Below are 23,231 nucleotides of genomic sequence, written 5' to 3'. Positions count from 1 at the left end.
TGTTCTGTCGTTTGCTAAAACATTGTTGTCTCATCCTGAACAAACACATGAACCGGAAGATCTCCATGTCACATTGTGGTTCAAGGGTACTCCAGGACCGGACGGTAACTATGAGAGCCTCTTGGAGGAAGTAACCCCAACATCTGCAGTAGCAGACTGTATTTACCATGATGGGAAAAATAGAGCTGCAATTGTGGTCTCTCATGTTCCTCCAGAAATTCAGAGATTACATAGGACTGGGACTCCCTTCCATGTGTCCCTCTTCAAACCATATCTTGTGACTTGGCAAAGCCTAGGGTTTATGGTCAAAGAGAGCATAAATGCAACCGATTGGGTTGAATCCCATCCAGGGAGTGGAGAATTTTTCAGTCCTTCCACCGGTCTATTCCGTGTACTCCTTCTCCATAGAACGGATTTGGAAGCAGGGAGTAGTGTTGACCATTGCGATAATCCTCAACAGACAGCATGATCATATTTATTGAATCCAGAGGATGAGCAGAGGTTGGTGGAAGTTCCACCTACCCTCTGGTCCCAAGGACCCTCTGATGTAGGGCTAGTAAAAGGAGCCCTACCAGTGCAAATTAGACCAAAAACGGAATATCGCCCATGTGTCCGGCAGTACCCCTTGAGACCCGATGCGACGGAAGGGATCCGACCGGTAATACAAGATCTATTGAAGGCAGGAGTCTTGATCCCCTGCCCCGATTCACCATGTAACACACCTATCTTTCCGGTAAAAAAGGCTCCTCCCTCCGTAGGTTGGAGAATGGTGCAAGACCTACAAGCTGTCAACAATGCTGTTGTTCAAAGAGCTCCTTGTGTCCTGGATCCGTACACGTTGTTAAATTCGTTGCGACCAGATGCTAAAGTATTTACTGTCATTGATATTAGTAATGCTTTCTTTTCTGTCCCGGTTGATCCAGACAGCCAGTTCTGGTTCGCTTTCACATACGCAGGACAAAGGTATACATACACACGATTGCCACAAGGATATGCTGAAAGCCCAACCATTTATTCGCAAGTAATGTCAGCTAGTATGGCCAAATTTGTACCACCAGGTGGTAGCCAGATTTCTTGTACGTAGACGACATTCTGATAGCCTCTCATGACAAAGATACCTGCATCACAGACACTTTGGCCACCTTACATCACCTAGCCAGGGAAGGACATAAGGTCAGCAAGAACAAATTACAGTTGTGGTCCCCGACAGTAAAGTATTTGGGACATGAATTCAGTGCACAAGGACGCACTATTGTTCAAGACAGGAAGACGGCTATTCTCCAGGCACCCAAGCCATTGACAAAAAAGCAGATGATGTCCTTTTTAGGCATCACTGGCTACTGCCGTAGCTGGATTCCAGATTATGCGCAAATTACGTCTCCTCTCTTGAAATTAATGTATGACGAAAGTATATCCATGTCAACAGCATTGAAGTGGACCCCAGAGGCAGAAGCGGCATTTGTGCAAATCAAACAAAGTCTGGTGTCTAGCTCGGCTCTAGCCCTACCAAATTATGACAAACCATTTGTTCAAACTGTCGATTGCAAAGGTCATTTTATGACTTCTGTATTGACGCAGCAATATGGAGAAAGGCTTCGCCCGGTTGCCTACTATTCTTCCAAATTAGACAGTGTTGCTTGTGCACTTCCTCCGTGCGTACGTGCAGTAATAGCAGCCTCTATGGCTATAGAGAGTTCTGCCGGAGTTGTGCTTTTCCATTCATTAATAGTAAAAGTACCCCATGCAGTGTCAGCATTGCTGCTACAAACAAATATGACATTTCTGTCTCCAGCACGTCATCTTTCTTGTATGGCTACGCTCTTATCTCAACCCCATTTGACTATTGAACGCTGCACAACATTAAATCCTGCCACACTCTTGCCCATCCCAGTGGATGGAGAACCACATGACTGTGTGGAGGAAGCCCAACGAGTATCTAAATGTAGACCCGATTTAAAAGATACATCTCTTTCAGAGGGCACAGTGGTATTTGTGGACGGCTCCTCAAAGAAAAAATCATCTAGGAGAAACGATGACTGGGTACGCGGTAGTGACACATGATAGTGTCCTACAAGCTGTCAAGCTACCTGCTAACATGTCGGCACAAGCGGCCGAACTGGTAGCTCTCACCGTAGCCTGCCAAATTTTCAGAGATCAATCTGTCACAATCTATACTGATAGCCAATACGCATTTTCCACGGTGCATGTGTTCGCTCAACAGTGGAAAAATCGTGGAATGGTCACTTCAACAGGGAAGCCTGTCACACATGCCACTCTGCTCACCAAATTATTAGAAGCAGTCCAGCTACCCAGTCAATTGGCTATTTGTAAATGTGCAGCGCATACAAAAGGGATTGATCTTATTTCCCAAGGTAATGCGTTCGCTGATGAATCTGCAAAAGCTGCTGCTGAAGGCCATCTTCATGTGGTTGCTGATCCTAACACACTTACAATTGATAAAGCAACTGAAGTAACACCTGATCTCTTGGTAGAAATGCAAAATCAAAGCCCGGACAGTGAGAGGAAATTATGGGAAAAACATGGAGCCGTCAAAAACAAGGACGGTCTCTACATGTGACCCCTTAACAAACCTGTGTTGCCCAAAAATTTGTATAAATGGGCAGCTATTTCAAGCCATGGTGTTTCCCATGTCTCGACAGGGGGGATGATTAAACAAATCGAAACAGTGTATACAACATTTGGATTTAATAATTTTTCAAAACAATTTTGTAAAGCATGCATGATATGTGCAAAACACAACGTGCAAGGGAATTTGAGACCTCTATGAGGAAAGTTCCCTGAACCACAATATCCATTTCAGACCATACACATGGATTATATTCAATTGAACAAAAGTGAAGGGAAAGAATTTTGTTTGGTCATTATTGATGCATTTTCAAAATGGGTCGAGATCTTCCCCACAAAACATGCAGATGCATTAACAGTGACAAAAGCACTGTGCAAAGACATAGTACCTAGGTATGGTATACCAGAAAAAATATATAGTGACAATGGACCGCATTTTGTAAACCAAGTTGTGAGAAACATTGGACAACTGTTTTGCATAAACCTAAAAAACCACTGTGCATATCACCCGCAAAGCGCAGGACTAGTGGAAAGAATGAATGGGACAATTAAAAATAGGCTAAAGGCGGCGATGGAAGAAACAAACAGACCATGGACACAGTGCGTGGACTTAGTAAAAATGTATATAAACATCACAAGTACAGCAGGATTAACACCATATGAGACCCTTTTTGGCCGACCGTACAGATTACCTCAGTTCAGAAATCCATGGGAAATACCAAAAGAAGCAAACCTAGCTGATTATATGAGAAAGATGCTGGAAAAGCAAAAGGACAGGACCTCAAACATTGATGATCCCATCTCTCCACAGGACGACCCTAAAGTGGTACCTGGAGACTGGGTACTGATAAGAAGCATCAAGAGGAAACACTGGCACTCACCTAAGTGGGAAGGTCCATTCCAAGTACTGCTCACTACACCCACAGCCTTAAAAATAGGAGAAAGACAAACGTGGATACATTTAACACATTGTAAGAAAGTGATCTCTGTAAACCCAGTGTAAGTACGGAAAGTGAGCAAGTCTGATAATAGTGTGTGGCTCTGGTGTTAAGATCTAGGGCAGACATGAAAATCAGCAGAAGAAATTACAAGCCACTGACCAGAAACTTAGGACACTGACTTTAGGGAGATCCTGACTATGTCGCGCCATACACCATTATGGATGAAAACAGCATTGTGCTGCTGGGCATTAGTGTTAGGAGCCATAACAGTCACTATATGGGGAATGCACGTGTGGACACCATTAATGAAAAAGGGAATTGACTTTGGGGAAGTAGAGAACATCACAACCAGAACAGACGAAACTACAAGTGGAAATTCAATCCGCCGCGGTTAAACGATATGTGGTTACCTCAAAGGGAGTAACCTGCTACAATCATGGAAGGCAGATACTATGCGGACTAAATCCTTGTGAAGACCAGGAAACATCCTACCAATGGTTTTATGCCTGTTACACCACGCCCAGGATCTATTATGTTGTACAGATACCCTTTTTGGCCCTCAGACAAGATAGCTGGATTGGTGATCCTGGACAATGGCTGGCTTATGATTTCTACATGACTACGGGTTTTCCCCGTGCCAGTCATTGGTGGGGAAATACCTTTCTGACGAATGGCTACCCGTCCGCCTGGCCACAAAATTCTATGGGTGGACAGACGAAGCGTATAGTTGGAAAAATATCATATCAAACCTAACAGTCAGCGGCCGAACCAAAACAGTGACATTCACAATAAACTCGTTAAAATTCCCGATAAGCAGACCAATCGAACGGATATGTCACACGTTTGCACTGTGTGCATACAAAGCGGGGTATGATCCTTGCTGGAGATTGTGCTATGCCCAAAGACACCAAATACAAATGCCTCAAGAGACACCACGAATCAAACAATACTGGGTGACCTTCTCCCGGACCGGGGTCTGTAAGAGCCAAGCAGGCCCGCTTGCATAAAGGGCCTCTGTCAGCAGATGATTGGTTTTTGGTAACTACGGGAATTAGCGGACAAAATAACAATTGGCTCCTGATGGCGGAGCAAGCAGTAAAATCCACAAAACAGGATTGCGTAGTATGTATGGGGCCCCGACCAATTTTACAGGTGATTCCAGCAGCGATATCGGACGACTGCCTATTGGTGGTAATGAAAAATACAACAATACACCGAAACCACAATTGTTCAGTATGGGACCACATTTACCCCGTTGCGGCTGCGGTAAAAAACAAACCAATATATAACCAGACTTTAGTGTAGCTTTGGTGTACAGCCTGACTGCACTCCTCGCGAGCTTAAATTGAATTCTATCTCTCACTTGTTTTATTGCCTGGTTGTCTCTTCCTCTTATCAAAGGTACAGTATTCTAAACCTGACAGTGAGGAGCTCGGAGTCGAGCCGCTGCTCCTCCACGTGGAAAGGAGCCAGTTGAGGTTGCTCGGGCATCTTTTCCGGATGCCCCCTGGACGCCTCACTGGAGGTGTTCCGGGCACGTCCCATCGGGAGGAGGCCCCGGGGAAGACCCAGGACACGCTGGAGGGACTACGTCTCTCAGCTGGCTTGGGAACGCCTTGGGGTTCCCCCAGAGGAGCTGGGGTAGGTGTGTGTGGATCGGGAGGTCTGGGCGGTTTTGCTTGAGCTGCTGCCCCCGCGACCCGACTCCGGATAAAGTGGTAGAAAATGGATGGATGGATGGATATCAAAGGATTCCATTGCTTATGAAGCTCATCATCTTGGCTTTTATTTTTAATTAATTTATACATGTTGTAGAGATTTGCTTTCAGTTTGAATTTAAGGAAGATAATTTTAGAAATTTATTTTTGTGTTTTTTATTTTTGTATTTGAAATGGCACTAAACAAATTAAAATGAGCAAAATACCAAGTGTTCCAATACATTTTGGAGAGCACTGTATATACATATAGTGGAGAAAAAAAAAATGCAATTTTTGAAACAAAACATATTTCTAACCAGGCAGTTTTTCTTCAATGAGATAAAATAGACAAGATAAGGATATACATGGACCAGTTAAACACACCTGTGAGTTATAAAAGTGAATTAGTGTGATAATCCTCCCAGTGTTTGTGTCTGTTATAGGTGAGGACCACCCAGTCCACAGTTTGACAAACCTTGTCGATTTGTAGCTGATGTCAGAAAATATATTTTTTTTTCCATCAAATATATGTAGTGATTATCTCTGTCCATTCCTCTGTTGTGGGAAGGTCAGGATATAACCAGTGTCTGGTAAGAGTTTCCTACTATAAATAAATAATGGATAGCGCTTTTCCATCTGCATCAGATGCTCAAAGCGCTTTACAATAATAACTCACATTCACCCCAATGTCAGGGTGCTACCACACAACGCACTCACTACACACCGGGAGGAACTTGAGGATTAAGGACCTTGCCCAAGGGCCCTTAGTGATTTTCCAGTCAGGCTGGTGTTTTGTATTCTGATATCAGAATACAAAACACATACTTACTGAAGTATACATTCATATTTAAATTAAAATCAGCATTCCTAATACTACACGAAAGAGTATAGTAATTTTCAATGTTTTCCATTATTCTGTGTGTCTTAGACCAGAATTGTACAATTGCTGGACATCGTCAGAATATATGCAGTGATTGGCTTCTTAGTTCCCACAGAGTCTCCAAAATTTAAAATTCCCTTCTGAGTATGTACTTTCTGCTGTGAAGTGATAAAAACATCAAATTCGGCATTTGTATCCAAACTCTCTCCATGTATATTTCCATTGAAATTCACAGCAACTAGACCCTTCATTTGACATGAGGTTACCTTCATTCTCCCATTTATTATTCACATAATCTGTGGAGTGAGGTTTTTTTTTATTCATAAAACCATTACATAGTCTAGATATAGAGCCCCTGTTCAATCAGGAGTATAGCCTGCTTCCGTGTGTAGGCAATGCACATTACGCCTGCATTCGGTGGCCATTTTGTAACCTGATATTGTGGGATTTTCCCACTCCTAAATGACCAATGGGAGAGCAGGCTCACGCCACATCAACTTGAGGCTGACGCATGCGTTGACGTCAGCGTCTCAGCCACCAACCAATCACAGGATAGGAGAGAGAGGGCCAGTATCTGGCCCAATTCAAGGCCGGTTTGTCGGGCGATCAGGAGTGTATTCCTCATAAGACCTCTTTAATCACTGGGTCATCTTTGTCTATATAGATTTTTGACAGCTTGGTTGAAGTCATGGCGTGCCTGCAAATATCTGTGTCTTGTTTTTCTAAGCTATGAGTTTCCTGGAGTGTTTTGGAAATCTTTCAGTTTCCCTTTTTCTGTTATAGTGTTGAATGTTGTAATATGTTTAGCAATCCAGGTCATAAATTGACCATCCATTTAGTTGGGATTAAAATCTGGATCTTAGACGACCATTTAAGTACTTTTAGTTTTTCTTGTAACTTCCTTTCCTGTCCACTGAGTTACAAATTTGAACTAAATAACTTAAATTTTCTTAGATTGTGGTTGGAGTCTTAATTTAGTAAGAATACATCTGCTTTGACTGAAGAGGTGGAGCTCTGAATTCTGTCTGGCTTCACCTGTGTTTGTAAAAATCCATTGACAGACTGATGTCGACTTTAAAGCTGTCGATTCTCTTCATTCAACAATGGTGGAGCTGAAGCCTTTACAAAATGTACGAGGTCTGTTAGAAAAGTATCGGACCGTTAATTTTTTTTTTTCAAAAACCTGATGGATTTGAATCACGTGTGCTTGCATGAGCCAACCATAAACCTTCGTGTGCATGCGTGAGTTTTTTCATGCCTGTCTGTTGCGTCATTTTGCTTGTAAGCAGCCTTTGTGTGATGGTGGGTGTAGTCTCTTGTCGTTTTTTCTTTGCAAGGAAATGGTTGGAACGACGGGAGCAGTGCGACTGCATTAGATTTTGCAAGAAACTGGGCGACAGCCAGGTGGAAACCATTTGGATTACTCAGACAGCTTTCGGTGACGATCCTCTGGGCATCACACAGATTAAGGAGCGGTACAACCGGTTTAAAGACATCCGCACAACGGTGGAGAGCGCGCCGGCACTCCGGCGGACATCAACATGCTGAAATGACCAGATCCATTTCCAAAGTGAATGCTGTGGTGAGGTGTGACCGTCGTATGATTATCCGAGAAATTGCGGAAGAGGGGACATCAGCACTTTTTCGGCACATTCCATTGTGACAGAAGATTTGGCCATGAAAAGAGTTGCAGCGAAATTCACCTGCATGAGCTGATGGCGCAGCCACAGACCTCCGTGATTGAAGCCTCAACAGGATCATGTTGTGGCATGCTCACCTCGTCCACAATTTTAGGATAGTCACACGACTGAAAAAGCCACCAAAGCCATCTGAATCTTGCGAATGGTTAACGAGCTGGGCATGTCAGGGCATGTCCTGTGAGACTTCATCACGGAGGTGCTGTTGCTGCGCCATCAGCTTTGTGCCGATGAATTTCGCTGCAACTCTTTTCATGGCCAAATCTTCTGTCACAATGGAATATGCAGAAAAAGTGCTGATGTCCACCTCTTACGCAATTTCTCGGATAATCACACGATGGTCCCACATCACCACAGCGTTCACTTTGGAATGATCTGGTCATTTCAGCGTGTTGATGGCCGCCCGGAGTGCGGCTCGCTCTCCACCGTTGTGCGGACGACTTTAAACTGGTTGTACCGCTCCTTAATCTGTGTGATGCCCAGAGGATCGTCACGAAAGCCGTCTGAATAATCCGAATGGTTTCCACCTGGCTGTCGCCCAGTTTCTTGCAAAATTTGATGCAGTCGCGCTGCTCCAGTTGTTCCGTCATTTCCTTGCAAAGAAAAAATGACGAGAGACTCCATCCACCCTCACACAAAGGCTGCTTACAAGCAAATGACGCAACCGACAGGTGTGAAAAAATTCATGCATGCGCACGAAGGTTCAAGGTTGGCTCATGCAAGCACATGTGATTCAAATCCATCAGGTTTTTGAAAAAATAAAAAGGTCCGATACATTTCTAACAGACCTTGTATTCAGCATCCTCTGGATTCTGAGTATTTGTCCATTCTGCTGCAGCATTTCCTACATGATGTTAATCACGTGCACATACAAGAAACATTAACTGTGCAGACAACATGATGCAAAGTGTCTAAGTTTGGAGGAAAACAAAGGTCCATGATTTAAATTCAGTTTATTGTGATGATTGATATTTATTGCTTAAGAGCAGCCTGGGTCACTTGGAAAGTGCTCTCACTGTCTGCAAGAAACTCTTGATTTGCTATGAACAGCTGTGCCAACATCCTGGCTGTGAACTGGGCCTTGTCTCTTTCTTTTTCTAAAGCAGCCTCCCTGCCTTCAATCCCACGATGCAGCTCTGCAATCTGCAAGACACAAAGACAAACTGTTGACACAAACAGTCTGCTGACATCATTTACAATAATATCTAATAGTAAAAAAAAAAACTACATATCTTCAAGGTTTACCTCTTTGTCTTTTTTGTTGATGACCTGCAGCAGCCCCTGGATGGTCTTTGCGAACTTGATCCCATTTTTCTTCTCAGTAATGAGTTCATTTTTTTATCTCCTCCAACTTTCCACACAGAGTCTGAGCACATAAAGAAGCAGTGACGTCACTGTGAGAAAACTCTCCATCTGAATTTAGTGTGAAAGAACAAACTGGTGTGTCCATGTACTTTGTTCTGATTCTGTGTGTCCTCCAGAGATTTGATCAGGTTCTCAGTTACGTTTCTGATCATGAACAGTTGTTCAAACAGCTGTTCATTCTGAGCTTCGGACTCATGAACCTCAGTCTGTTTTTATAGAAAAAAACAAAAATGAGAACACGTATTAAAGTAAAACAAACAAACAAACAAACAAAAAACTTCCAAACTTCCAAACACAAATGTCACAGCTGTTGTTACCGTGGTGAGTTGTTCCTCCGTGTCCCTTTGCTTCTGGTCCATGTTCGTGTCACCACGTTGACTTGTCTGCAGCTGTCTGAGTAGAACTGCAGTTGTCTTCTACAGAGAGAGAGGACAACAGAAGACAAACTTCATTGACAAAGTAAAATCTAAGGATAAAGTATTTGCACGTGTGCATGTTGATAATATGTCAGAATGTCAAAAAACACAACATACAACATGAATCAGAGCAGAAGCTGTGTGAATGTGATGATCAATGTCAGTTTACCTCCATATCCTTTGTCTTGTCCTGCAGCGTCCTCATTTGAACTGTGAACTCCTGGAGGAGGAAAAATAAAAATTAACTTTCACAAATGATTCAATACAGCAACATGCAAAAGCTTGAATCAAAGATATTTGGAAACAAAAACATTTCCATGTCACTGAATATGTCTTGGAGTTCATTTCCATCAATCATTCAAACAAGGAGACTTTTACTGGGAAAAAGGCAACAAGATCTCATGCCAAGTCTATGACGGCATCACGAAAAGTAATTTAATTGATTAGTTTGTGACACCGTCACAAAATATAATAGATGTTCATTATGGGATCAGAAAACTGAGTTTGACATGGGGGAGGAAGGGGCATTTTGTGTTATAGTTCAGGTTAAAATTCATGGGTGACTCATTACCTTTACAGCTTCACAGTCTTTCCTTCTCTGCTGTTGAAGGTCCTTCAGTTCCTTCTCCAGCTGCTCATTTTTCTCCATCAGGTCAGTCAGTTGCTGCTCCTTTTTTTTAAGGTCAAGCTGGAGCCTTTGGACCTCCAGGACCTTGGACAGATGTTGGTCCTGAATCTGGACCATTTCCTTTTCCCGCAAAAGATTATGGAGCTCCTGATCAACCTGACAGAGATACAGTTTGTTAAAAACTGAATTATACACACACACACACACACACACACACACACACACACACCACACACACACACACACACACACACACACACACACACACACACACACACACACACACACACACACACATATATATATATAAAACTACTGTATATATAACTTAAACTAGTTTAAGCAGAATCCTTACTAGTGATACCAACTAGTTTTTGAGGCACAAGTTGCCAAACTAGTAACACTCAAAGTCTCACTAGTTAACTAGTGACAGGCAGAAACTGAGATGTTAACTAGTAAATCACAGAGGTGTCAAATGAATAATCAGTCAGAGATTTTAGATCTTGAACATTTTCCATTCTAAAGTCCACACACCCCCGTTTGGAAAACGTCCTCAGTGGAGTCTGCAGACGTCTGCTGCCGGTGTTTCTCCAGCTCATGAATTCGGAGCTTGAGAGAGAAATTTTCCCTCTTCAGATCTGCGAGTTCCTGCAGATAAAACAGAAACATTTTAATGAGCACAAACACACAAAAACCAACAACATTAATGTTGAAAAGTTTGAGCCAAAATCTGAATCAGTAACAACAATAATTTGGGTCAAAGAATAAAAGCAGTTCAACATTTTATCCTCATGATTCCCCTTAAAATCACAAAACCTGTTTGATTCTAGTGGAGTTTAACTGCATAAACTTGTGTTGACAAAGTCAGAGATTTAATCAACTAAAGTTAACAGCATTAAAGTACAAATAAATGAAAAGAAGCAAAGCTGCTGAAATATTCCAAAATAAAAAGTATCACTTACATTCTGATACATCTTCACGCTGAGCCTTTCCATAACTGGAGCAGAACCCAAGAAGGAAGCTGCAGAAAATAAAGAAAAAGATCAAATAGTTTTATTATTTCATTCACAACGTGTAAAAAGTCAGAGATGCACAAGTCCACTGAATTTGAATAATGTCTGAATTTTGCAGTCAGAACAACATTTCTTGTTTTAATGACTGACTGTAAGTAGATTTCACTGGAACAGAATCTGTGCGAAATTTAATTTGTCTGTGATCAGATGACTGACAGGTTCAAGGTCAGTTCCTGGTTATTGACAAACTGAATGAAATGCCAAGAAAAAAAACTTAAAGAAAGTCATTTTATCTTCCATGATTTAAGTTTTAGGTCGATTGGTTGAAAACATTTTAAAAACTAAACAGACACACTGAACATGATCACCTTTACATGAAAATTCAGTAAGGTATATCTTATATATTATATTCCAATTCTAAGGTGGAACTATGCCAGTATACAAAGGTATATCTAAAAAGGAAGAGTAAAATAGGAGAATAGAAAAGAGTAGCGTAGAGCCACTTAGGTGCCTGGTCTTGAGAACCTGAATTATGAATTATTTGTACCATTGAACTCATAAACATTCATTATTTGTATAATATGTTATTATTATTATTTGGCTGTACTGCTCAGCCCTCAGCCCTACAAGCCGCAGATACGCGGTAAACTAATCAGACGGCATCAGCACATGTCTAACAGTAACCACAGGATACTTTGGCACTGTTTGGCCACCATAAAGGATCAAATCTTACTGAGCTTGAAGGTCACATTCAAGGTCACTAAGATCAGCCCAACATGAAGCCCTGAACAAAAACTCTAATTTTACTGCAAAATACCTGATATGCCACAACAGTATTTAAATAATAAATAACAAACAAACAAATAATAAATAAACAAACATCCATCCATCCATTTTCTTCTGCTTTATCCGGAGTCGGGTCGCGGGGGCAGCAGCTCAAGCAAAGCCGCCCAGACCTCCAGCTTGACCAAACAGTCTTTAAATAATCAATTAGCAATAAAAATGATCACTAGCTATCTTAGTGATCAATAAATTCAAATATAATGGAGCATTTGACTGATTTCAAAACAAAAATTTCTTTAAAAATAACTGTACCTGTTGCACTGTTTGTTGAATCTACAAGTGGCAAGAACATATTTAATTGTCAATGCAGCTGATGTAGAAATTAAGACTGTTTCTGTTTACAAACAGCTGATCACCAAAGAATCACAAAGTGACGACTCATCATAAAGTGGTGGAACAGGAGCACAAGTGTCATAAAGACGACAAAGCTTTTGAGCAGTGCAGCGTCACACAGTGTATCCTAGCAACACCCCCCCCCCCCCCCACACACACACACACACACATAGACATCTTTTTTGCGTACTTACATTATTAAAATTATTATTATTATTATTAATTATTATTGTTTCCTTTTGGCACAGGTAACTTTTAAACATTGAACAAATTCAGCTCAACGTGAAACCCTTAACAAAAACTGTTGTTAAAAAACTCATGTTACATCACTCGATTGTTTTATTATTATTATTATTTTTATTTTTTTTTTTAGGTAATTTCTATCTACAGTCTAATTTTATGAGACTTAGGAATTATGTACTGTAAAACTACTTAAAATGTCACAAGATTTTAAATACTGAAAATTATAAACGACACAAAAACTGCAGCTGAATTTGTGTCATTGAGTTTTGTGTTTTTATCACCTGAGAGAATTAATGTTCACTGAAAATCAACATGTTTTATAAAAATGGTTTCCACAAGTGTTTAAACAGTCAATCAGCAAGAAAAATCATCAGATATCTGAATTTATTTTAAAGTAGAATTTGAGTGTTTCCACGTTCTGAACTTTGCAAATTTTTTTGATTTAACCTGTTAGCTAAAATGTGAAGATTCTTCATTTAGCTTCAGGACCAAAGACATTTTAAAGGCCGTTTATTCATCTCTCATACATTAAACGATTATTATAAAATAAATTCAGATTCTCGTCAGCAGCAACAACTAATAAAACACACAGTGAGACAGAACCAAAGGTTTAAATCTGACTGTACCTGTTATGATGTTTGTTGAATCTGAAACTGGACACAAACTGATTTTGTTGTTGATGCAGCGATGAAGAAATTAACACTGTTGGTGTTTACAACCAAACAACTGTGTCTCTGATCAGCCAACACCACAAAGTGACCACTTACACAAAGTGGTGGCAGCAAAGACAACAAAGCTTTTGAATATTGAATGACGTCATACAGCATCATAAAGAGATGAACAGTTCAATGTCTCCTAGCCCTCATATTTTAAAAATTAAGGTTTAATAATGATGTGGAAAATAAAAAAACTCTCATTTTACTGCAAAATACCTCATATGCCACAACATCCAGTCATTTTAATGAGAATTTATTCAGTTAAAACAAGCAAAACCATTTTAATAAAAGATATTTAAAAACAACATGAAACTGGAACTAATTTATTTTGCTGTGTTTCATGTTTTTATCACTTGAGAGAATTAAGGTTCACTGCAAATCAAGTCAATGTTACTAGAGTTGAAAAAACAACACAAGCTACTTCATATGTTTTCCACCAGTCTTTAAATAATCAATTAGCAATAAAATGATCATCAGCTATCTTAGTGATCAATTAATTCAAATATAAAGGAGCATTTGAAAAATTAAGGTTAATAAATGATGTGGAAAATGAATAAAATACACTTTCTAAAGCTCAAAGTTTTTTCTCACTGTTTTACGTATTCTTTCTTAGTTGCTTTGACAATGTAAACACATTTCATATGTCAATAAAGTCTCTTTGAATTAAAAGGATTATTCCAGATTATTGTGAGAGGAGCGTAAATCTATTGGTGACAAACTGACTTCTAAAGTTGTTTGTCCAAATGCTCTTGTCGTACTCAGCAATGCAAATCTGATAAAGTTCTCCCCAAGAACTTTATTTTGATTACTTTTAATTTTTTGATGTCGAGGTCATTGTTGCATAATTCCAGCAGTTATATTATTAAACTCATGTGCAGTTCTCCAGACAGATTTATCACACTGTACCGTGTTGTTTGTGTTTCTTCATGATTGATGTAAATGAAGTCCAACACATATTCAGTGACTTGGACTGTATTTGATTCGTCCACCAGGGGGCGCAAACCAGTTCATTTCTGAATGTCAGTCACAAACCCACATGAGAAGGTTTGAATGAGGAAGATTATTCTGCATGTTTGTCAAACAGAGCATCCAGATAAAAAATAGTTTCCATCCTGGATCAGTTGAGATCCAAATGAACAACAACCACCACCAGAACTGATCAGCAGGGTGTTGGTGCAAACCCTGTTACTTTTTGGTGAATAATGGAATCAGAATAGGCAGCAGAGTAGGAAGGTCAGAAGTGTGGAGGTCAGAAGATGGAACCTTGGAATTCACAACTCAACAGAGTGTGAACAGCAAAAAACCAACTAATTTAGTTTACTTAGTTTACTCAGTGAAATCTTGGTGTCATCTGCAAAGATCAAAATCTGTCAGTGGACGAACCCCAGCATTTTGTGACCAAAAATAATGAAAGACTGGCTCAAGACATTTCCTTCAAGATGTCACTAAAATCCTCTGACAGTTCTGAAGGACACTTTATGGTAAAACCTGTTGTTTTTGTCCTTGTACAAATTCAGTGTCCAGTCCATTGCTTACTTTGGATTTCATAGTTTTCCACCTTAAATATGAACCTCAGAGGTCAGGTCAGGGCAGGGAGCATGAGCTCATGCTGCATGTTACCAAATCCCCACACTACAGACCATAATGATCATCTGCTGCAGCCAGGTGGAACGTGGGCGTCTCCTTGGCGTTCTCCAGCCACTGGGGTCAACACCCAGTAACTGGAAACGTTAAGGGGGGACCATGTATCACTGGCTGGAACAGAAAGAAGGACACTTTTGGGAGGTGGGGATGGACCCGCTCATCTGCCTGTATGGTTACCATCCAGATCCCAAGGAGGTCCTGTAGTGTGGTGACACCAGTGCATGCTCCCAGACCTGGTGTTTGTTCACATTTGAACACAGCTGCAAACATTTATACTTGAAAATATTCTGTATTCAAACACTCTTTAATGAAGCAGACTGAGAAGGAGGAGTTACATTTACAAGTTTAATAAATAATTCTAATAAATAATACTAACAATAATAAGCTTATATATTAGATCACGACCCGCTTACTGGAGCACTTGTTTTTGTAGTTCACATGGTACTCAGGTTAGGTAACAAGTATCACACTTTACTTACTACGTAGTAGCGGCTTGCTAGAGTGCGCGGTAACTGCAATCCAGACGGGCCAGTGCGTGCTGCGTGTGAGTTAAGGTGTGTGTTTTTTTCAATTAAAATGTACCTGCTGTTGCGACTGTCAGAGTATTGCAGTGATATGACATGATGTCACCTTTTTAATCATCATTCACTTGTCTCATGAAAATTAATGATGACAACAAACACACAATGCAACTTACTACAGCTTAACTAAAGTGACATGAAATATACAATGACATGGCTAAAATTCATCTCTATTACCTGTGCGTAGAACAGGTAACTCAGCAAGAAGGTCGTGGGTTTGATTCCCACCTGTGGTCTTTCAGTGTGGAGTTTGCGTGTTCTCCCCGTGTTTGTTTGTCTGTATGTGACCCTGTGACAGACTAGCGTCCTGTCCAGGGTGAACCCCACCTCACGCTCTGTGCCCCCACAGCTGTTAAATGGACAAAGCAGTTGAAGATGAGTCAGTGTGTGTGTGTGTATATATATATATATATATATATATATATATATATATATATATATACAGTGATGCCGGTAACTGACCACTTTTTTTAGTAACGAGTAATCTAACGCGTTAATCTTTCCAAATCAGTAATCAGATTAAAGTTACTTCTCCATGTCACTGTGCGTTACTATTATTTTCATTGTGGGTCGATAGAAGCATTAAACTTGGTCTGTGGGCAGGAGGTCGGGGTTCGACTGAACTGCCCACTTTAAGCGAGCTGTGAGCTTTTCATCCGCGTTTTTTTTTTTTGCAGCTGCTCTGACTCGTCCTCACCTCTTAAAGCGCGGTGATCAGCACACCTGCCTGAGCTTTACAAAGACATTTTTATACTTTTTTTCCCTCCTTTATTTAGAATTCTGAGCTGAGCCGCTCTGTATCTGGTCGTTAAAAACAGCTGATCCTCCGCGACGCGTCAACACTAACACTATTAAAAGTGTTAATGCACCTAAACTGTCTTTCTGAGGACCACATGATGTGAAAACGCAATAAAACTTTCTTACCTGTAAATCTGGTCATGTTTTCTGCATAAATAAATGTTATCCATTCTTGTGCTCAAACGCCAAAGCAGGGGCGAATCCAGATGGAATGGGGGCGTGGGGCAGGGATGTGCCCCCCCTCCCCCACAACACCCCTAGATTAAAGGTCCAGTTTTGAAGCCGTTTTTTTACTACAACTACTAATATTGCTTAAAATAATAATAATTTTGACAAGTAAAATGTTTAGAGAGAATTTAAATGTTAGAAAAATGTTAGAATTTAATTAGTTACATTATAAACAATGTAGGTTTGAAATTGCAAGTTTACTGTTACAGTGCTGTCAAGAGTTAATATGAGGTCAAGAAAGAGGTCTTTATTTTACTTTTTATAGAACAAGTATTTATTTTCATTGAAGTCAAGAAAGGGTGACTATAAAGTGAGTTTTGGCAAAACAGGTATCATTGTCATGTTGACGTGGGTTGTTGTCGGCAGCTGGGGAAAGTAACTAAAAAAGTAACTAGTAATCTAACTTAGTTACTTTTACAATTGAGTAATCAGTAAGTAACTAAGTTACTTTTTCAAGGAGTAATCAGTAATCAGTAATTGGATTACTTTTCAAAGTAACTGTGGCAACACTATATTATATATATATATATATATATATATATATATATATATGTGTGTGTGTGTGTGTGTGTGTGTGTGTGTGTGTATGTAACTCTATGATCATGATTCACGGTCGGGAGATATTTTTTCAAATTTTGCAATTTTTTCAAATTTGCAATTCACGATTTGCAGCTGATTCACATTTTGGGGTTTAACAGTTCCGTGACCATGTTTGATGTGATTGTGGTTCTATATAATACATACATTGTTTTGAATTCAATTGATTTGACTTTAAATGTACACTTTATGCCACTGGGTGGCGCTGTAACAGCATTTTTCTTCACTTTAAAGCCGGATCTAATCTCTGTGTTATCTTCAGGTCTGTATTTTTTTTTTCATTCCGTTGATGTGAGTCACATATTACACCCGGCAGATGATGACATTGGTTAAAGCTCTCTCAGAGTTTGAACACAGAACTTTAACTGATGGATACTTTACCTTTTCTTTGTATTTTTTCTGTGGCTTTTACTGGTAAGAACTTTTTTATGAACCAGTACAATGTTCATTGACAGTAGTTGACTTTTAGTTGTAGTTTAGAGTAACAGAGGAGCTCATGAAAGTTTTCCTCCACTGGAAGTTCTTTAGAGCCTTTAGATGTCATGTGAATTTTATTGTGTCATTTTGAAGAATCACATGTTGATTCTGTATTTTCCTGCTGAATTATAGAATGTGTGTAATTAAATTGATGACATATACGAGGTCTGTCCATAAAGTATAGGTCCTTTTTATTTTTTCAAAAACTATATGGATTTCATTCATATGTTTTTACGTCAGACATGCTTGAACCCTCTTGCGCATGCGTGAGTTTTTCCACGCCTGTCGGTGACGTCATTCGCCTGTGAGCACACCTTGTGGGAGGAGTCGTCCAGCCCCTCGTCGGAATTCCTTTGTCTGAGAAGTTGCTGAGAGACTGGCGCTTTGTTTGATCAAAATTTTTTCTAAACCTGTGGACACATCGAAGTGGACACGGTTCGAAAAATTAAGCTGGTTTTCAGTGAAAATTTTAACGGCTGATGAGAGATTTTGAGGTGACACTGTCGCTTTAAGGACTTCCCACAGTGCGAGATGTCGCGCAGCGCTCTCAGGCGCCGTCGTCAGCCTGTTTCAAGCTGAAAACCTCCACATTTCAGGCTCCATTGATCCAGGACGTCGTGAGGGAACAGAGAAGTTTCAGAAGAAGCCGGTTCTCAGCATTTTATCCGGATATTCCACTGTTAAAGGAGATTTTTTTAATGAAGACGTGCGGACGGGTCCGTGCGTCGGGACGCAGCCGCCGCGACGCTCTGCCACAGGAAAAACACCTCCGTTGGAAGCCTTAAGGACAAGTTGAGAACATGTCCAGCTGTTAAACAATTTCTCATATACTCACTCCACTGAAAGCCATCAAAAGCCGCCTGGATTTTACAAATGGTTATCAACACGGAGGTGTTTTTCCTGTGCCGCCGCTCCGCGCCGGCTGCGTCCCGACGCGCGGACCGCCGTCCGCACGTCTTTCATTAAAAAAATCTCCTTTAACAGTGGAATATCCGGATAAAATGCTGAAACCGACTCTTCTGAAACTTCTCTGTTCTCTCACGACGTCCTGGATCAATAGAGCCTGAAATGTGGAGGTTTTCAGCTTGAACAGGCTGACGACGCCACCTGAGAGCGCAGCGCGACGTCTCGCACCGTGAAAAGTCCTTAAAGCGACAGTGTCACCTCAAAATCTCTCATCAGCCGTTAAAATTTTCACTGAAAACCAGCTTAATTTTTCGAACCGTGTCCACTTCGATGTGTCTCACAGGTTTAGAAAAAATTTTGATCAAACAAAGCACCAGTCTCTCAGCAACTTCTCAGACAAAGGAATTCCGACGAGGGGCTGGACGACTCCTCCCACAAGGAGTGCTCACAGGCGAATGACGTCACTGACAGGCGTTGAAAAACTCACGCATGCGCACAAGGGTTCAAGCATGTCTGACGTAAAAACATATGAATGAAATCCATATAGTTTTTGAAAAAATAAAAAGGACCTATACTTTATTGACAGCCCTCGTAATTCAGAGAAAATCTGTTTCTGTTAAATAAACACATTAAAGTTCTGTTTCTGTGTTGAAAATGTTTAGATATAAAAGTAGCTTCATCATATGTCTTTAAAAGTGACTGAAATCAGTCAGGTTTAATTGTTGAACAAATAATAAAAAACAAGAACACACACACAACCACACACGACTCGGTCTTTGTTGTTTTTCGTGTGTGTGTGTGTGTGTGTGTGTGTGTGTGTGTGTGTGTGTGTGTGTGTGTGTGTGTGTGTGTGTGTGTGTGTGTGTGTGTGTGTGTTTCACGTGACTGGAACACTTATCTTTTGAGCTTTCCACATTCAGTGTGTTCACATTTATTTTATGATTTGGAGATGATGATTTCAGAAAATTATCTGTAAATATTTGATTCAAAGAGCAGCGATGCCACACCCACATGTCAAGGTGTCAGACATGACGGGAAAATGTTATATGGACTAGAAACAGTCAAGTTCATAAACCATAAAATATCTGAACTCATTCATGTTCTATTCCCACTGACTCCAATCGAGGGCCGCGGGGGGTTGGAGCCAAATCAGCCATCATAGGGTGCGAGTCAGAGTCCACCCTGGACAGAAGGCCGGTCTGTGTTAAAATCTCCAACTTTACAGCAGAAATAAACATGTTTACAGCCTGGAACAAAACAACTGTTTTGGTCTCTGTAGCTGTTAGCTTTAGCTTATTTGATGACTGTCAGATGGGGGTGTGTTCAGGCTTTATTTGCCCCGCCCACTTCAGGCTGGTCTTGCTCATGCTCCACCTCTTTAACCATTTATGGGCTGGACGATAGTTAAGTGGCGTCAGTCGGCAAGATGGTGACATTTGGAACAATTTGAATTTCAAACGAGTTCCTCAGAAATCCTGTAGGTGGCGTTACAGAGGGTTTGTCCAGCACATATACAGTCTGTGGTAATAAACACATGAAACACACTGAAACATATCAATAATTTGTTTTGTTTTTCATCCAAACATTGATTCTGTCCTGACTTCAGCCTCCTGGTTATTTTAGATTTAGAGGAACATCTTCTCATTGTGACTGAAGTTTTCTTCCAATGTTCCATTTTGTTGTCGTTCTTCCACTCAGAGCTTTTCTTTCTCCTCCAGGTTTGACCAAAGCAGTCGGAATACTGCCAGATGATCCTCTGACTGCAACTGTGGGAGACACAGTGACGTTCAGCACAACACTGAATCCATCACAGACAAATATTATATACATCGACTGGATAAAGGATTCTACACCAATAGTAACATACAGTGAGGGAGGAACCATTCCAGGTCCAGATTATAGAGGCAGAATCACCCTCTTTGCAAACAGTGCAGCTCTGGAGCTCAGGAATGTGACTTTGAAGGACAGTGGAGTTTATTTTTTGGGCATATTAAACAATGGAGCATGGCATGTAGACAGTAGAACATTGCATGTTTACGATGAGCTGATGTTTAAATGCTGTTTCATCATTTTCAGTTTCCTGTTTCTGTCTGTTCCACTTGTTTTGTCTGAACACAAACATCAAACCTTTCTGTTCATTTATCTGCAGTCAGAGTGTCTGATGTCGTGGCTGTTTCAAACGCCACACAGCTGGTGGAGTTCAGCAGCTCTGTCAGTCTGACCTGCACCTCCTCTGGCTCCGCCCTCTCTTTCCTCTGGCTGAACGTCACCTCAGAGGTCACAGACAGTGACAGAGTTCAGATCACTGATGGAGGGTCCACTCTCATCATCACCAATGTGACCCGCTACGACCACGGACCGTTCACGTGTCACGTGTCCAATCCCGTCAGTAACGGCTCCAGCAATCAACTAAAGTTGTCCATCAGCTGTGAGTTACTAACGTGCACGCTCACACTCCACATGTGACAAAGATCTTCACATTACCAGCTGAGGTCATCTGGATCAGATTTTTTGTAAGATGGGTTACAGAGTTAAATTAACACTGTAACTAATGCATGTGGTCCATTAAAATCATGTTCAATTCACACTATTGTTGTGTTAATCAACTCGAGTGTTAAAGTTGATCAATACTATTCTACACCATCCATCCTCTATACCCGCTTACTCCAATTAAGGGCCACCCGGGGGGCTGGAGCCTATCTGAGCAGTCACATGGTGTGAGGCAGAGCACACTGTGGACAGGACACCAGTCTGTCACAGGGTCACATACAGACAAACAAACACAGTCACACCTACGGACAATTTAAAGTTTCCACTTCACCGAACCTGCATGTCTGTGGATGTGGGAGGAAGCCGGTGCACCCGGAGAGAACCAACACAAACACAGAGAGAACATGCAAACACCACACAGAAAGGCCACAGGTGGGAATCGAACCCTTGACCTTCTTGCTGTGAGGCAACAGTGCAAACTACTTATCCACCATGCTGCCTATTTTACAACATTATAGAGTTAATTTAACATGGTTTTGAATGAGTTCTTCTTTACTGTATTTTAAGTAACTTTTCAATCGACTTCAATGACTTGGACCTTGACCCAAATGACCTGGGTAGTTCTGGAATGTAAGTGTGTGCCGCATTTGTTCAAAATTGGATTGAAAATCAAATTTCTTGACGAGTGCTCCCCCCCCCCAAAAAAAAAAATTACAGCAATTTTGGGGCCAACCTTCATTAATATACCAAGTTTGGTAGAAATCAGTAAATAAGACCTCAGTTGGACAATCCTACAACACATCTACATACATGTGCCATACACAGACTCCTGTGTTTGATATCAGTCCTGGTGATGACATCACTCTGCTTAATTGCTTTCAGCCCGCCGATGGATGTCTGCCAGTGGTAATGTTATGTCGCTCTCTTGATGCTCTGCGCTGTGACTCTGGGCACAGATGCCAAGTCTGTATCTCAAAAGCACACAAAATCAGTGGTAACTCAGAATGAATATATTTATTCAGGATTGCCCAATTATGTGCACAGTACACAATATCACAAATTATCACTGTGATTATCTTTCCAATGGGGTCCTGACGCAAAACCACATTCAATCATTACCAAAACATACCACTTTAAAATGAACTGATACAATTTTAAGGAAAATAAAATAAGATCAACTCAAATAAAACAAAACAAACAAACAAACAAAAAAACAAGAAAAATACACAAAATAGTGTAGAATGAATTGAATAAAAGCGATGCAAGCAAATCTACTTGTATGGTAGTTTGCACTTAAACTGATTTAATCAGTAAAAATCTCACAATCTGTGTTGTGGTTCTGCTCATGATGTTTGCTTCATGTGTCTGTTTGTAGCTCTACTGTTCATCTGCATTGCTGTTGTTGCACGTTGTTTTGCGATCAGTGGTGTGTATCATTCACAAATGTCCTACACCAACATTGTCTACTTTCATTCTGTGTTGTCACTGTTTCACATCCTTTATGGCCTCGTTACATAGGATGAAGACGAAGTGTCTTCAAAGTGCAGGTTGAAATCACCAAGAACTAAAAGTCTCTCAAGTTTAATAAGAGATGATAAAAAGCTGTTAAACTATGTAATAAAAGTGCCTGCAAAACTAGTAGGACGATAAATTAAAATTACATAAAAACTGTTTGAGGAACCGACCTTAATCATTTGTGATTCAAACGAGGGGAATTGTTCACAGTCAATCATTCTGCATGTGTATCTGTCCTGAAACACAACAGGTAGACCTCCGCCTCTTCGACCGGGGCGGGGCTTCCCAAGAGCACTGCAGCCCACAGGGCGCAGTTCATTCAGGTGAAAGACTTCTCCATCTTTCTGCCAAGTCTCTGTAAGGAACATAAAATCCAGCCTTTCCCTCCGGCGCTGTTGCAGGGCTATGTTATTGGCCCTGGGGAGCGGCAGCGGTGGAGTCGCGACATTATCTGCGCACCCCCGGAGAGGAACAATCCGCAGTCACCTGTGGCCTCGATGAAAGCGAGAGAAGCCGGCCAAACGCACACCACTCCTGAGCTTATCCTGGACCCCAGCCCTGTAGCCTCGTCTCTTGGCCCTCTTCCCAGGACCACCTGGAGACCTCAACAGAAACAGGTATTCTGAGGAAGTAAGCC

The 23,231-nt window shown here is 41.0% G+C and overlaps 1 protein-coding gene and 1 long non-coding RNA gene across 2 annotated transcripts in view; one reads left to right on the top strand and one right to left on the bottom strand.

The window, feature by feature from the left end:
* Window positions 1–8,817: 8,817 nt before the first annotated feature.
* Window positions 8,818–9,138, bottom strand: LOC117513760. The gene is made up of 2 exons (XR_004561705.1): window positions 9,047–9,138; window positions 8,818–8,944 (listed from the first exon to the last, which is right to left on the bottom strand). It is a non-coding gene; the product is annotated as an uncharacterized LOC117513760 (long non-coding RNA).
* An 11,498-nt stretch (window positions 9,139–20,636) lies between these two features.
* Window positions 20,637–23,231, top strand: part of LOC117513414 (carcinoembryonic antigen-related cell adhesion molecule 2-like) — a 290,345-nt gene continuing 287,750 nt past the window's right edge. The window contains exons 1-2 of the mRNA XM_034173599.1: window positions 20,637–20,649; window positions 20,739–21,017. Coding sequence (XP_034029490.1) covers window positions 20,637–20,649; window positions 20,739–21,017 — 292 coding nt within the window. The remainder of the gene's footprint in view (window positions 20,650–20,738; window positions 21,018–23,231) is intronic.

Source organism: Thalassophryne amazonica, chromosome 7, assembly GCF_902500255.1.
Source record: "Thalassophryne amazonica chromosome 7, fThaAma1.1, whole genome shotgun sequence".
Lineage (NCBI taxonomy): Eukaryota > Metazoa > Chordata > Actinopteri > Batrachoidiformes > Batrachoididae > Thalassophryne > Thalassophryne amazonica.
The sequence above is the reverse complement of the archived record's forward strand: the minus strand, read 5'-3'. Positions and strand labels throughout refer to the sequence as shown.